The 15,913-nt window shown below is 47.8% G+C and overlaps 3 protein-coding genes across 3 annotated transcripts; 1 reads left to right on the top strand and 2 right to left on the bottom strand.

The window, feature by feature from the left end:
• Positions 1–283: 283 nt before the first annotated feature.
• LOC119553711 (general transcription factor IIH subunit 4) lies at positions 284–2,355 on the top strand. Its single transcript, XM_037864291.1, has 2 exons — positions 284–616; positions 676–2,355. The coding sequence occupies exons 1-2, from the start codon at positions 318–320 to the stop codon at positions 1,874–1,876; spliced, it is 1,500 nt and encodes a 499-aa protein (XP_037720219.1). The 5' UTR covers positions 284–317; the 3' UTR covers positions 1,877–2,355.
• On the bottom strand, positions 1,948–4,363 carry LOC119553710 (probable Ufm1-specific protease 2). Its single transcript, XM_037864290.1, has 2 exons — positions 4,240–4,363; positions 1,948–4,182 (listed from the first exon to the last, which is right to left on the bottom strand). The coding sequence occupies exons 1-2, from the start codon at positions 4,276–4,278 to the stop codon at positions 2,395–2,397; spliced, it is 1,827 nt and encodes a 608-aa protein (XP_037720218.1). The 5' UTR covers positions 4,279–4,363; the 3' UTR covers positions 1,948–2,394.
• A 505-nt stretch (positions 4,364–4,868) lies between these two features.
• On the bottom strand, positions 4,869–15,490 carry LOC119552514 (microtubule-associated serine/threonine-protein kinase 1). The gene is made up of 11 exons (XM_037862131.1): positions 15,352–15,490; positions 12,728–13,486; positions 11,640–12,163; positions 11,026–11,576; positions 9,675–10,935; positions 9,208–9,604; positions 8,772–9,139; positions 7,416–8,573; positions 7,033–7,348; positions 6,015–6,968; positions 4,869–5,646 (listed from the first exon to the last, which is right to left on the bottom strand). Exons 2-11 carry the CDS (start codon positions 13,383–13,385, stop codon positions 5,447–5,449), a joined length of 6,387 nt encoding a protein of 2,128 aa, XP_037718059.1. The 5' UTR covers positions 13,386–13,486; positions 15,352–15,490; the 3' UTR covers positions 4,869–5,446.
• Positions 15,491–15,913: the final 423 nt, after the last annotated feature.

Raw genomic sequence — 15,913 nt, 5'->3', positions numbered from 1 at the left:
GATAGAATCACTTTGATACTGTGTAATATTTTCTTGAATATTTTGTTATTGAGAACAAATTTATTTTACCAAATATGATTACCGGCAATTAATGTGTCTGGGAATTATTACTAAAAAAAATTTAAAACAATATTAACTTTACTGAACATCATATAATATAGTGGTTATTAAAGACTTGGGTGCCAAAGGACCGGTGTTCCGGTAAAACCCCTTTCGCTACGCCCTTGGCAACTACAACCGATTGTTGACAGGCAAAAGGCCGGCTATCGATGCCAATCCCGGTCCCTTTTGTTTACCATTACGACATTCGCATCGACATGGCCGACACGAAATCCGGGTCCGGACGGTACTCGGCAGCCGGTGGAAGTGGCACCAGTGGCCTGTCGCCCCTGGTGCAGGGTCCTGCGAACCTGGAGTGCAAGGACTTCCAAGAGTACCTGCGCACTCGCCAAACGCCGGAGTCGCTGGAGAAGCTCTACAACTATCCACCCATTTGCTTGGCTGTGTTCCGGGAGCTGCCCGAAATAGCCAGGCAGTTCATCATAAGGATTCTGTTCGTGGATCAACCGGTACCACAAGCGGTGGTCACCTCATGGGGGGCCCAACGTTGTGCCAAGTGAGATTAACCCAAATTAGCTGCGTAAATCCACTATAATTCTATAATCATTCATCCAGGGAGCAAACGGAGGCCACCAGCTGCCTGACTGCGTTGAATGTCTGGCGTGTTACTGCCATTCCTGGTGGCCTGTCTGCCTGGGAACTTTCGCCCACCTTTAAGAAGAGCGTGCGCCAGGTGCTGCTGGGCGGCGGAAAGCCTTGGCCCATGACCAACACCCTGGAGAAGGACTCAAAGCCCAGGGACATCGCCTTCCTCGACACATACGCCATGTCACGATGGCGTTGCGTGCTGCACTACATGGTTGGCACTGGAAATCGCAATGGCACCGATGCGGAGGCCATAAGTCCGGATGCCGTGAGGATTCTGCTCCACGCCAATCTCATGAAACGAGATGAGCGCGATGGCATCACAATAACCCGACAGGGCTTCCAGTTCCTACTGCTAGACACGCGAGCTCAGGTGTGGCACTTTATGCTCCAGTACCTAGACACGTGCGAGGAGCGAGGGATTTGCCTGCCGGAATGCCTGTCTATGCTGTTTCAGCTCAGCTTTTCCACGCTGGGCAGGGACTACAGTTCGGAGGGGATGAATAACCAAATGCTCACCTTCCTGCAGCATCTGCGGGAGTTCGGATTGGTCTTCCAGCGAAAGCGCAAGGAGGGGCGCTTCTATCCCACCCGTTTGGCTCTGAATGTGACCAGCAAAGAGGCTGCGGCGACCGCCTCTGTGGCAATGGATGAGGAGGTGACCCAGGATTGTGGCTATATCGTGGTGGAGACGAACTACCGCGTGTATGCCTACACCGACTCGCCGCTCCAGGTGGCCGTGCTGGGTCTGTTTACAGAGCTGCTCTACCGCTTTCCCAATCTCGTTGTGGGCGTGCTCACCCGGGATTCAGTGCGCCAGGCGCTGCGGGGCGGAATTACGGCGGAGCAGATTGTCTCATATCTGGAACAGTATGCGCATCCCAACATGCGTTTGGTGGAGTCTGCCATTCAGTCGAAATCCTGCCTGCCACCGACGGTCGTCGATCAAATTAAACTCTGGGAACTGGAGCGAAATCGCTTCACCTACACGGAGGGCGTGGTGTACAATCAGTTCCTCTCCCAAGTTGATTTCGTAACGCTGAGGGACTACGCTCAGTCGATCCACATGCTGGTGTGGCAAAATGAACGAACTCGCACCATGGTGGTCCAGAAGAATGGTCACGATGATGTCAAGCGTTACTGGAAGAAGTACTCTAAGAGTGGTGTTTAACCCGGGACTACTTCCCATTAAGAAGTTTACTCAAGGGTCACATCTGTCTCCATTTCGTTTCTAAGCTACAATTTTAATATATCGTTTAATAAGTGAGTGGGAGATATAGCGTCGACATATAAAGTACAAGAAGAATACAATTAAAGTACACAGGTATCATATACAAGAAATTATTACACAGAAAACCACGTTAAAGCTTGACCTTAGATGGTACTTTAGGGTGGGTCGACTTGGAAGATTGCCAAACACAGAACTGACACAATTAAAGAGCCATAAGTAATCTTTGCTAAAAATATGTAATTTTCATGAAGTAATATCTTAATTGGTTTTCAATTGGGCGAAATAAAGACCTAATGCAGATATCTTTATAAAAAAGTTTTTGTTATTACCTATTTTTAATACAATTTACAAAAAAGGGTAAATAATCAAAATGTAAAGCAAAGGAAATATGTTTTGGACTAATAATAAAACATGAAATCGACCCACCCTAGGGTATCTAAATGCATATGGAAATGGATCTAATACAAAATCGGGCGCTGGGGCATGCAGAGGTTATAGTAACTGCCTTTAGTCCAGAAGTCCATGCCCTTCCAACCGCACCAGCCTTTAATTTGAATGGTGGCCAGTTCATCGGCACCTGTGTAATGTGGATCCAAGATAAGGAACTTCACCTGACCCGTCTGCACGCAGTAGTCCACTCCGATAATAGTGTGGGCTAGCACACCACCGCCAATCATCACCGGTGTTCCTTGCGTCTGGAAGTGCATGGCCAGTTCGGAGGCAACAGTGGCCAACTCGCCTCCAGAGGCCACGTGTAGAATCTTCGAGTCAACGTTGAGGAATCCCTGCAGGCACATGCTTATTTCCGTGGAACCTATCCACTGGGAGGATCCCACGAAAGCAGCCGGCTTGTCGTTGATCTTGTGCAGGTATTCCTGTACTTCCAAGTGTGTGGGAATCGGGGCGTTCGTGTAACCCTGCAACACGAACCAGGAGCAGATCGTCTGTAGCGAGCGGTAGGCACAGCCCCATCCCTTGTCCTGCACCTGCTGTTGCAGGTAGTGGTAGTAATGGTAGTTTCCGTTCACTAAGTACTCCTTGCCGTCGGTAACTCCACTGGGCCGGACTCCAATGTGCGTGTTCAGCAGAGGAGTCCACGGGGCATCCTCCGTTTCGCCCAGGAAACGCACCTGATTGGCTCTGCGGAAATAGGGACGACTGACGGGCAAAGCGAACTGTCGATGGAGTCGCTTGCGTCTCTCCTGCATGTGCGGCTCATCGTCGCCCAGATCCTCCAGGTAAGCGCAGCTCACGAAGTGCCCAAACTCCTGGGGATAGAAGTGATAGCTAGCGGGCACCAGCAGCTTGCCGCTCTCCGATTCTGTGAGGTGCTCAATCAGGCTCAGCTCGAATAATCTAAGGGCACGGCAGATGCTCTCAATGAGGACGTCGTACAGCCGCAGAAGCTTGGTCTTCCGGCAAAGGATAGCCATGGCCTCTATCTCTAATGGAACCTGGACTCGGGTCTGCTCCTCTGTGGTTACGGCAATGCTGAGCGCCGGATGAGGCGGTGAGTCCCTGGCAACAGGATCACGACTGCGAGATCGTAACACATCGATGGGGATCACCTCATAGTCGCAGCCAGTGGGAGCCAATCTCCTCACTGGCGTATTTTGGGCCTTCGCCTTCTTCTTGTCTCCACCTGCAGACTCCTTGTCATGTCCTGGGCTGGGGATCACATCCAGTAGATCCTGAATCTGGGAGTCACTGGTAAAGCGTTTGTCCAGCGGCCCGCAGCTGTTGATGAAGATCTTCGTCTGCGGTACATTGAACACCAGATTGCCGTCGGCTACCCGCTTGCGCAGAACATGCATTTCCCGGGCCACGGACTCCGGCGTGGCTGCCGTTTGCAGGAAGAACCCGCACTGCAGCCGGGTGAAGCAGAAGTCGTTGTACAGCTGCTCCGCCTCCATCACCTCGTAGGGCACGTCCTCCAGCTTTCCGTGGACAAAGAACGAGGCCCGCAGGCCCACCAAGGTTCCCAATTCGCAGTGCAACAGGATGGGATTGTCGGTGATGTCCACCGACTTGATGACCTCATTAAGGTGTGCCTCGCCATCGGTGCAGTCGCCGAACTTGACTAATCCGCAGAGATCCAGTTCGGCGGGGAATCTGTGCTGGATCTGCTCGTAGTTCAGCTGCCCCAAACTGGACTCAATGTTGAAGCTCAGGAGGAGCAGGGTTCCCTCTCCGTAGAAAACTCCGTATAAACAACCACTGCATTGCTGCTTTGTTCGCTCCAGGCGCTGCAATCGGAAGTTCCAGCATTACAAATTATTGTTAATGGCACTAATAAGTCTTACTTTTAACAGGAATGCAGATATTTTCAGTTTCGGCAGCATATTTGCGCTAAATATATTATGGAAAATGAAGTAATTCGGCCACAAGTGCAGTTCTTGCACAGCTGGCAGATTTCTATCGATAACAGCGTCCCGACGGCCATAGATCTATCGACATGGGCTCAGAAAAGGGGATGATTAATAAAGATTCAATTTAATCAGATTTGGTATATTTAAAAGTAATTTATCATAAGAAATGGCATAAAATAGCGATGCTTACACTTTAAATTTAGAATATCTCATTGAAAACGAAAATATAATTTAATTTTAAGGAGAAAGAAATTTACTTATAGGATTGGGTTGAAAAGGTTATTTTTTCAATTATTAAAACTGTAAACTTTAAAATAATGAGATTTTGATCTTTAAAAAATTCAAATAAATACATTTTAAAAATTAGCAAAATAAATAATTAAATGGTTAACAGAAAGCTAAAGGGAAATAGCTGAAGAAATAATTGTTAGTTATTTAAAAAAATCCATCAAAACAGCAAACTTAATAAAATAAATTAGTCCTTTCTTTTCTCGAAAAAACTGCAATATCAATTTCATGACTCAGCCTCACCTCTTTTTCTCCAAAGAATTTCAAAAAGTCGCTTTACACACACATATAACATTTATTTAATATATAGTTTATATTGAATTCGGCATAGTGTATAGATTCGCAAAAATGTTATAAACGCAGCCCAAACACCGCGTATTCCGCTCCATGACTCTCCATTCGACTCACCATCCGTAGTCCACAATTCGTTAATTCTATCAATGTTACACATTTATATACAGTACATAATTGCGTGGTGCCTCTTAGTTTTGTTTTAACTGGAATATCGTGCTTTTCTCGATTTGCTTTCGTGCCTACTAATTTACATTAAGAGTTTTCAAGCGGTATTCTTTTTGTTTTTCTTTAGTTACGACATCTACAAACTACTAGGTTTCAGAATTTTCTAATTAATTTCATTGCTAAATTTTATGATTTGCGCAAAAACACAAGCTTACTTCGAAAAAAGGTTTAAAACGCAATCAATCGCTATAAATATATATTGAATTCCTGCGGCTTCCATTTCCATTTCCTGCCCTCCAACCACACTCTTCCTCCTCTTTTCCTCATCTTAGATAAACGTTTAAACGCGAAATTTAAAACACAAGCATCCATATCCACCGCGGCTGCTCTGGCGCTACTTCCTCTGCTTGGCAGCAGAAGTGCCTGCATTTCCTCCAGTTGCAGTGGTTCCTCCTGCTGTCGTAGCCGTTGAGTCCTTGCGTGGTCCTGTGGTGATGGTCACGCTCGGACTGGCGGGCTTTGTCGTTGTCATCGAAGTTTTACAGCCACTGTTTTGGGACTTGGATTTGGGTGCTGATGGGGCTATGGTTTTACCTAAAAAACAAAATGGTTTTTTATTGATGATACAACACAACAATTAAGAGGTAATTAATTATATTTTTAGTGAAAGAAGAATAAACTCAAATATTATTGATTTCGATATACTAATTCATCAAGATTTTTTCTGCGGGAACCTTAGGATATAACCCTAAATATAATTTAATTTAAATGGTCTCTCGGGGATCTACAAAATATAAATATTATCAATTTTAAATGTCCCCCGTGAGAGCTTTGAAATATACCCACTAGTAAAATTTAAATAGTCCAATGGGAATCATAAAAAAACATTTTTTTCTAATCTTTAAATGTCAAATAATCTAAACTATTTGTGTTATATGCCACAATCGTGCTAGTCAACTCACCCTGGTCTACCTTCTTGGTCTTGCCAGCAGGCTCCATTTCTGGCTGCTCGGTGGCCTTGACCTTAGTGGGCTTCTCGAGGGTTTGAGTGGGCGAGGACGAGGACTCCCCCTCACCATACTCCTCGATGGCGGGCATGAATCCCTCGGACACACTGCTGCTGTCCTGGGTGCTGGTGGGCGAATCCTTCTCCTCGGCAATGCGGGGCAGAGGCTCGGAGTTGGCCAGGGTAACCACAGCGGTGGCACCTGGCTCCGTACCGGACGTGGATGTGGGAACCACTGAAGCCACAGCGGTTTGTCTTTGAGATTCCTCAGGGGCGGCCATCACCATCTGCTGAGTTTGTGCTGCAGGAGCACCTGAAACTGCTCCTCCAGATCCCGCTGCATTGCCGCCTGGCGTCGACCTCCAGGTGGTGGTCACAACTCGCTGGTGCGTGGGCTGCTTGATGGGCGGCGAGCAGCACAGTGGCGATATCTTCGTTTCAGCGCTACGAGGATGCAAACGGTCCGGGGACAAGGCCCGTCTTAGCAGCGGAGAACTCGGCTCCGCTGACTTGGTGCGCGCAAATCCTGCCTTCTTGGTGTTGGCATTCACTGCCGTCTGCAATGTGGGCAGCGTGCTCCCAGGACTGTAAGACTGTGTGGTGTTGGAGGCACCTGGTTGATGGCCAACCAGTGGAAAGGCCAATGGGGAAGGAGATCGTGTGGGCGACGATGGCAGCGGCGATGGGGAAGGAGTCCGCGCCAACGGAGACAGCGGAATGTGTCCCACAGACTTCCGGCGATTCGGCAGCGAATTGTTGCTCGTGGTGTGGAGGGTCTTCAGTCCTCCGGCGGGATTGCTGGCATTGCCTCCGCCCGCTATTACGGAGGTGGCCGCGTGCAGCTTGTGCTTGAGACCATGTAGAGTGGATGGACGCTGATACAGCTGCGGAACGACGCCAGTGGGAGACACTATAAAAGTGAAGCAGGAAATATTGATTAACCGGCAAGGTTCGTATGCCTTAAATCCACTTACCTGGTACATTTCCCACAGAGGTGGGACTACTGCCGACGACGGCTCCGACATGGGGCAAGAGCACCAGCTGCGTGGGTGGCGGGGCAGCGGGCAATTGCACACTGAGGGCCGAGGGAGCAACTGGAGCGGATCCTGCGTTGCCACCGTGATTGGAGCCACTCGAACCGGTGGGTGTGTTGGGCGATGAGGAAGAGGGCGAGGTGGACTGCGATGAGGAGTTGGCTGCCGACTGGCAGCAACTGCTGTGGTACGAAGAATCCAACGGTGACAGATTTCTTGCCGATGGTGTGGTGGGTGAACTTGTGCCAGCAGAGTACTACAAGCAAAGTAAAGATATAAATTAGATTATAAGCATTATAAGCATTGAGCAAATGCGATCTCACCTGCTGCATCTCCGCATTGGCGCGCTTGCTGCTTATGCGGCGGAACAGCGAAGTCTTACGCTTCTTGTCGTGCTCCCGCTTGGTCTGCTTCTTCTGGCGGTTCACACCCTTTTTGGCCAGCTTGCTGTGCATGAGATCGCGCTTGCGGCCACCGCTCTGGATGCTGGTGTGTTCGAGGGGCGTGGCCCGCAGGGTAACATGCTCGCCGCCGCTCAGAAGCAGCTGCAGCACCTGTGTGTGGAACAAACCCTGCACAGCCTCACCATTGACATGGGTAATGAGATCCGCCGGTCGCAGTCCAGCCTCAAAAGCCGGACTGCCCTCGTCTACGGCCATGACCAAATGGTGCATCGTATAAAAGTCCGTGTCGCCATAGTACACCCGGATGGTGTGGACAGTAAAACCAAATCCACGCGGCCCACGTCGAATGATGATCGGTGGCTTCAGATTTGTAACCAATGGCGAGAGCTCTCGGCAAGGCGACGTATCCCTGGAGCTGGCCGTGCTGGAGCCGTTGCCTCCGCCGCCCGGCGATTGAATGCCGCACAACTGCGCGGCCAATTGACTGTTGTCCAGTGATGTCATCAGCGACAAGCCCAAAGCGGATGCTGACTTTACAATCGACCTGGAACGATGGTGCTTCATGCTGGTGCCACTGCTGCTGCCGTCCATGGATTTCGGTTGATGCTGCAACGCCAGCGGCGATTGTTCCCTGGGCAAGTTCATGTTCTCCGTGGATGAGCTGCCCGCGGAAATGGTTTCGTCCTCTATCGAGATGGAGAAACGTGGCAAAATGTCCCTGGCACAGACGCCCTTTCGTTTTCGGTTGATCTGCGGCGAGAAGTCATCACTGTCCGTTTGCGAACTCTCCGGCGTGCTGCGTGAAAAGCTGCCCACCGTGGCTGTTGGCGGAGTGGCCGCCATTGCCGCCTGAGTTTGAGTTGGTGGCGGAGTGGCCGGCGTGCTGATGATGGTCGTCGTGTTTGGCGGCATGCTATGACGCTGCTGCATGCGCTGAGTTTGCCCGGAAACCGGTTGCTGAAGATAGTGCTTCAACATCCGCAGCTCCGCGTCGTTTCCAATCGTGACATTGTGCAGCAACTCGGGCAAATAGTCGGCATCTGGGGTGGACGGCACCTTCAGGCAGCTGGACGAGAGCTGCAAGAAATATTTAATAAGATATTATAAAATAGATATTACAAAATATAATGTTTGTCCAGAGTCAAGTAATAAGAAAACTTAGAGGTATCACAAAGAGTTTGATGATTTAAAATCTCCCATAATTAACACAATTATTTACTTTTGGTATAGACCTTGTTTGCTTTAATGAAAAATATTTGCTTAGCTAATACTCACATCTAGCTTTCGCAGTTGTGGCGTGTTCAAGAACTTGTTGACCACTCCCTCGTTGGAGGCGCTACCCGAACCACTACCGCTTCCACTTCCGCTGCCCATTCCCGTTTTGAGTTTAGGCAGGGCGCCAGTTGATGTGGGACCTGCGGCTGCTACTGGGTTCTCCTGGGCACGCGATGGTAGCGATGTAAGTGGTGGCGGGCCCGTCGGTTTGGCGCCATCGGTGGTCGTGGGCGTGGCATGACGAGACCAACTATAATGCTGCTTTCTATATTGCGGAGTATACGAATTAAAACTGCCAAAAACGGGCGTATCATCTGTGTCGTCCGTATCTTCGCCACCTAGATCATGGTTATAGCGATCCATGCGGGCTAATTAAAGAGCAAGTAAAAATGTTATAATAAATGTAATCAATATTATCTAATAGTATCCAACTTACTGTCAAAATAACTGGTATCATCATCGTGGGACAACTGCGGCACAAACTCTGCCTTTTGTCGCAGCAGGGAATTCCAATCCATGCCCAGAAAATATTCATGCTCCTTCATTTCAAGGGCACCCGTCTGGGTGCCCAAACGATCCCTCGGATTCTGCTGCAGCAACTGCGAAATGATGTCCTTTGCCTCCGATTGCACAGGCCAATCTTCACTGTCCGGCCACTCGATGTCATCGTTGACGGTGTGCGCAAATAATTCCTCCGTGGTCTCGCCAAAAAACGGCACACAACCGATAAGGAATTCGTATAGAATGATGCCCATTGACCACCAATCGACTGGTTTGCCATAACCCTGGCGTAGGATCACTTCGGGGGCAATGTACTCGGGAGTGCCATACACCTGGAATAGAGAAAAAATGTAAACAATGTAATGGTTTCCCCTTCTTAAATGAGGACTTCAAATTACAAACCTGTTTGTCGGAAAATTGCCTAGTCTCCGAATCGATATATCCCTCGTACAGATTGGTGGCCAACGACATAAGACCCATCTTGGAGAGCCCAAAGTCCGTCAGCTTGATGTGACCCAGGGCCGTGATCAGAAGATTGTCCGGCTTCAGGTCGCGGTGCACGATGCCGTAGCTGTGCAGATACTCTACGGCTAATACTGTCTCGGCGAAATAGAAGCGGGCCATGTCCGCGGGCAGTGGCCCGATGTTCTTCAGCAGCGTGCCGCAGTCGCCACCCTCCACGTACTCCATTACCAAACACAGGTGTTTCTTGGTCTCGAACGAACAGTACATGCTGACCACAAAGGGATTGTCGGCAAACGAGAGAATGTCACGCTCGGCAAACACCTGCTCCACCTGGTTGCGCAGAATGAGATTATTTTTGTTGATTTTCTTCATGGCGAAGCGCTGACGAGTGGTCTTGTGCTTCACCAGGTAGACGGCTCCGTAAGCACCATTTGAGATCAGCTTGACAATGTCAAAGTCGTTTTCGTGGGGTGAGGGTTGTTGTTGGGCTCCACTGCCTGCTGTTGTTCCTGCAGCTCCTCCAGAAAATCCTCCAGCTCCTGCTCCTGATCCTCCAACTGCACCACCTGCTCCTGATCTTTCCTCATTCATCTGGCTTATAGCCTGTGCAAAAGATGGAGCATTTTCACTCGTAGCTACGGGGGTCTGAGGAGGCTGCTGGGGGGTCGCTGTGCCACTCCCTGAGTCAAAGGCAATGGAATCCAAAGCCAGGCTGCTCAACTGTTTGGCTGCACTGGTAAGGGGCGAATTTAGGAGCAAACTGCCATTCGGTTGCAGAGGATCCGCGTCCACGGTAACCTGCTCCGAGCACATCTGCTGTGTCTCCCGCAACTCTTGCTGAAGTTCTGCGATTGGATCACGGTTCAGGCCCAGCTTGTGGATTATGTATTGCGGAATGTCCGCCTTGATAACGGGCATGGCCTTGGCGTGTCCCTCGGCTGCCTCCAATAGCTCGTAGAACTCCTGCGGATCGAATTCCAGGCATTCCAGCAATCGAGCTGGGCGCGAAATAATCAGAAGAAGCTTTTTAATCACACCATTTAGCTCAGCGGCCGCCTCCGGCGACTTCTCCTTGGTCTCGACCAGCAAACGCTCCAGATTCTCACTTAGCTCATAGAAATATTGCGAGGTTATCAACTTGGCCTCCGATTTGTGCAAGCAGTCCCTTGCCATTTCCAACACCTGATGATGCACAAAGCTGTGGAAGAGAATTAGTTTCAGTTATTCACTTTCTTATTCATATAGAATTTCGTATTTTTATTAAATTTCGTTAATGATTTAGTCTCACCGCACTATCGGCTGCGAGTCCCTGAAGCTGTTGCAAGCAGCACTCTTGTTTTCGTTGATGAAGTGCTTTAGACGCTCCTCCATTTGCTGGGTGGCTTTGGGGAAACGCTCCTTATATAGAGTGTTCATCACGGCAATCTCATTGTCCACGATAGGTGAACGCGATGGGCTGGAGAGCGATCGGGAGCGTGGACGAAAGTAGGGCGACATTCGACCCCCAACCTGCACAGCACTCGATGCAGAGGTATTGGCCGATGGGCCACCATTACCGCCAGCCTGCTGACCTCCGCAGGCCAAGCTCAGTTCGGCACAGCAATTATTACAAGGCGCTGTTATCAGTTTCTGGGGATGCAGCTGGGATGGCTTCGGCGGTTGGGGCGTCAGTTGCTTCTGGGAAACGGCCAGCAACAGAGCGCAGTGCTTGGGACAATGCTGCTTGAGGTGCTCGGCACAGCAGGCACCGGCGGCCACGGCAGCGGCATCCGCCTCCTGGACTCCGGGCGGAATGTTGTGCGGCAACTGGTTGAGCCCCTCCTGACTGGAGCACTGAGACTGTGAAATAGGAAACATTTAAAATAAAGATGCTGGTTGGGCCGATTGTCTCAAAAAACTCACTGATAAATTGGAGCTGCCCGGGGTGGTGCCGTATCCAGAGGAGGGAAGCGAGGCCACGGACCAGCGACGTCCGTCCACAACGCCACGGCACGAGGCGATCCTTTTGATCGGAGCAAATGCAAATGGCATGGGTGAATTGAGGCGCGGACTATCCACGGGACTGGCCGAGTACGGAGAATGGGCCCGAGATCCGCCAGCCGCTGCCACGGCAGCAGCATTGGTGACCAAGCTGAGGCGATGATGAGCCACTCCACTCGAGGAGCCGCCCGCTGAGCCAGTGCCTCCACCAGCCGATCCTCGCATCACAACGCCGTGCAAATGATGGTGATGGTGGTGCTTTACCATGCCAATCCCGGCACAACTGCCCGACCTTGAGATGTTGTGGCCGCCCGAAGGAGAAGCCCCAAAGCCGGGAGCCTGAATCGGTGGCGGAGCAGCCAGCTCGTGGCGGAAATAGTTGCCCGTGAGGCAGGGAGCCGATTTTCCCAGCGAGGAGTGACGCATGCGCAACAGATTGGACGCTTCTGTGGAGGATAAATAATAATTAAGATATTGATTAAGACAAATCTTATCACAAAGTTTTAAAGCATTATGTAGCTAATCTCACTATGGATTGCAAACAATCATAATTTAATAGTATATACAATTTTTTCTTTTTAATATTGAAAACATTAATTTTGAGGGATGGTTTGGGTACAAGATTGCCCTTAAAAGATGATAGTATTTATATTATTAAATTACCAAAAATATGATATTTGCCTCATTTGACTGTAATAAATATAAAAAAAATTATACCAATTTAATCGAGTTGTCTGGTTTTAAAAGTTTACAAGGACAGCCAGACAAACATGATTAATTCTATAATATAGGTGTCAATCTGTAGGTGCTAATTACGTCAGAATTCACATCTTACTGTAATGATAAAAATAGCTTGTAAACATGCGTTATTCGCAATGAAAGCTAATCTTATCATTGGTTTAGAAGTAAGGAAACAAATTGAGACCTTAATTCAATCTTTAAATCTTTCCATAACAATATCAGAGCTTCAATCATTCATTAGTACTTAAGTGGATTGATTGGGATCTTACCGCTGCTGACTGCACGCAACGAATTGGTGTGTTGCTGGTAGGAAATCTTCCGGAGAAGGGCCGTGTATCCCCTCGAATGCAAAGAGCTGGAACTTCCGGACAAACCGCCGGAAGAGCTCTTGGTCAGATTTAGATTGCGCATCATCGAGGAGCCGTTGGTGCTATCGTTGCCGATGGAAAGCTTTGCCGGCGAGGTGGGCAGCAGCTCCAATCCGCTGCAGGACTTGACGCTGCTGTTGCACGAGGACGAGGCAGCCGCCAGAGCCGCTGCAGCGGCAGCTGCCTCCTGGTCGGAGTCGTCAAAGATGAGGACACGTGCGGAGTAGCTCGACTGCGGACGAATCCGCGACAGATTGGCTGTGCTCAGGTGCCGCTTGGGCACCGGACTGCCGCTCATGGTGGCGCCCGCCGTTGTGCCACTGCTGCTGTCCGCAGATACGGAGCCCGAAATGGACATGGCCTCGATCTCGCTGGCCACGCTCTGGTTGATAAACTCCTGCTCCTGCTGCTCATCGTTTTTCTGCGGCGTCGAGGTGGATATCTTGCTGCCCAGGACAGCACTCACTGAGTGGGTGGACGATGTCGATGAGGATGACGATGTAACTGGGCCGGCCGCTCCCTCGGCTGGACGGGATGCAGCTCCCTCCTGGCGACTCATGATCGGGCTGGGTTCGCGTTCACTCTGATCTTAGCAGGATCGCATGTTGTTGTTAGTCTCCAAGGCGTTGTTGCTTCTGCTCTTGGTCATGGCGTCGGCGGCTGCAATTTGAAACGATTAATTAGCATACGACTGGCAGAGCGTTTCCCAGTTCCCAGTTCACTTCCCATCCCATCCCCAATACCCAGACGCTGGCAATTGCTTTCACACACAAACCTCCGGCTAATTAATCTCGTTGAGTTGTCACTTTGCACGAGCTAAGCAGCAAAATAATAATATAAATATATAAAGCAGTTAAAAATGGGATCGAATTGTTTTAATATGTATTACATATTGTACATATTCGTATATGGGAAGCGATCGCCCACTTGGTTTTGGGTGATAGCCCAGAAATTCCACAATGAGCAAGTGACGGGCAGGCTGAATCACAATGTCGTGCAGTAACAAGGGTGTCACGGAAATTTCTTCCAACCGAAAGTCAAAATCCCGTGATTCAGAAATCTATTTTTGTTAAAAACCATTGTTTTGTGTCAAGAAGCTTAAGTGTATTCTGCATAGAAACTTAATAGAGACCACTATTATTCACGTAACTTTACGTCCAAAGAAATGTACGAAATATATATTCGTAAAATGTATATACTTCAATTTTCGACCATGACGTCTTGGATACCAGGTTCAAAGTTGTTGTAATATAATATTATTCTTATATTTCGCTGATATACTACAATATTTAAAGTTAAAAAATTATATTTGTGTAAATATGTAGAGTTCTGGTACAAATTTAATAACTAATTTAATGTTTCTTTAGAGATTAACGTCGCTATTAAAAAGATATATAAACTCTTGTATAAAAAATTACATTCCAAAACTGTTGATATTTTCTCAAGATTACATACAAATTTATAAAATTTGATAAATCCTAAAGATAAATCCGAATTTGTTCAATCAACAAGGTCGGATGCTCAACATCGTTTGTAGGATTACACACTTCTCTGGGATCGTGGTCTTGAGAATACACAATATTCTTAATTTCATACAGTTTTAATATTGTAAATTGTAATCTTATACTTATGAAAATTATTCCTATAAAAAAATATTGCAAAGTTAGATCCCTAACAGACTATTTAAAATTTTTTTATCACTTTTTTAAGATGTTTTAGACTTTGAAGGAAATATTTTATTGCAACAAATCAACTGTTCCACGTTCCAAATTCTTAAAACTTACCCGTTTTGGGTATCTATCTACTTAAAGTGCAAAGGCAGAAACCCAGTTTGCGTTCCATTGTTTACCCTTTTCTCTGGCCTTAAAGGGGCCACTAAATTATCGGATTATCTGCAGGTGAGGATCGGATCGGATCTCGCGATGGAAGGGGGCTTCAGCTATATAGGCTATACGGCACTATATGGCACGGTCGTAAATGGTGCTCCGAGGTCTCGTAGACGTTGTCGTAGTCCGACTTCTGCGGTTATCAGTTTGTTTTCGTTTCGTTTATTTTTGTGTGTTTAGTGGCATTTACCCACACACTATGTACACTATATACGCACACACGGGCAACAGGGCGTATATTTGTTTAAATTTCGCCCACTCGAGGCGAGACGCGCGAGTTATTCACATGATAATTGGATTCGCAAATGCGACCGCCGCTGTTTGCACAGATTTGATTATATTGTACGGAACCCCAAGAACCCCGACCAAAAAAAAACAGAAAGAAGAATAACCAAGGGCAAAGGATTTTCGAGTCCAAATTAATTATGGCCAAGAGAAACAGCAACAACAACAACAGCGAGTGGGGCTTTGCATGGGTATGGGTAATGGAACGGCTGTCTGTGTGTGGGGCTCCTTCGCCGCCCACACACACACACACAGAGACTATCCCCCACAGACGTTGCGATTACGGGGTTTTTGTTACAATCAATTGCCCATTTTTCACTTCTACAGCACTCAATATTCGATTTGGAACTTTACTTTTTGTACGCAGCATTGACGTTGGGGCTGACACACACACTCGCGTGCCTAGCACGCGATTTAAGGGGTATTATTAAATATTTTTAACAGCGAAAAAATCGTTGTAACAATATCAATCAGCCGAACGGTCACACCACTAGCGATGACAGCCGATGCTGTGCAAGTTATCGAAGGTCACGGCAGTGATGACACATAAATCTCCAGATTGATATGATTGATCGGCGGGTGTTTTGAAAATTAATTAGGCGGCATTACATCCGGAAAAATGTAGCAAAAACAGCTCTTACAAAATTATGTCTTAACTTGACTAATTCGTTTGCCGGAAAATATATATAAATGACAATAGTCTGCGTGAAAAATTATTAAAATTCTATTTTAAAAAGGTATTTAGGTCGAATCCAGTTTAAAATTGTATATTTGGGAAGTATTTTTATAAAATAAAAAAAATTTTAATGGAAACCAAAGAAATCTAGCTTCCTCAACCGCTTAAAAAGTATTTCTCTTTAATACACATCATAATGTTAAGCTACCTTAAGCAAATACAAATAAAACTTTAAAAAAG

Source organism: Drosophila subpulchrella, chromosome 3L, assembly GCF_014743375.2.
Source record: "Drosophila subpulchrella strain 33 F10 #4 breed RU33 chromosome 3L, RU_Dsub_v1.1 Primary Assembly, whole genome shotgun sequence".
Taxonomy (NCBI): domain Eukaryota; kingdom Metazoa; phylum Arthropoda; class Insecta; order Diptera; family Drosophilidae; genus Drosophila; species Drosophila subpulchrella.
This window is presented reverse-complemented; position numbering and strand designations above follow the sequence as displayed.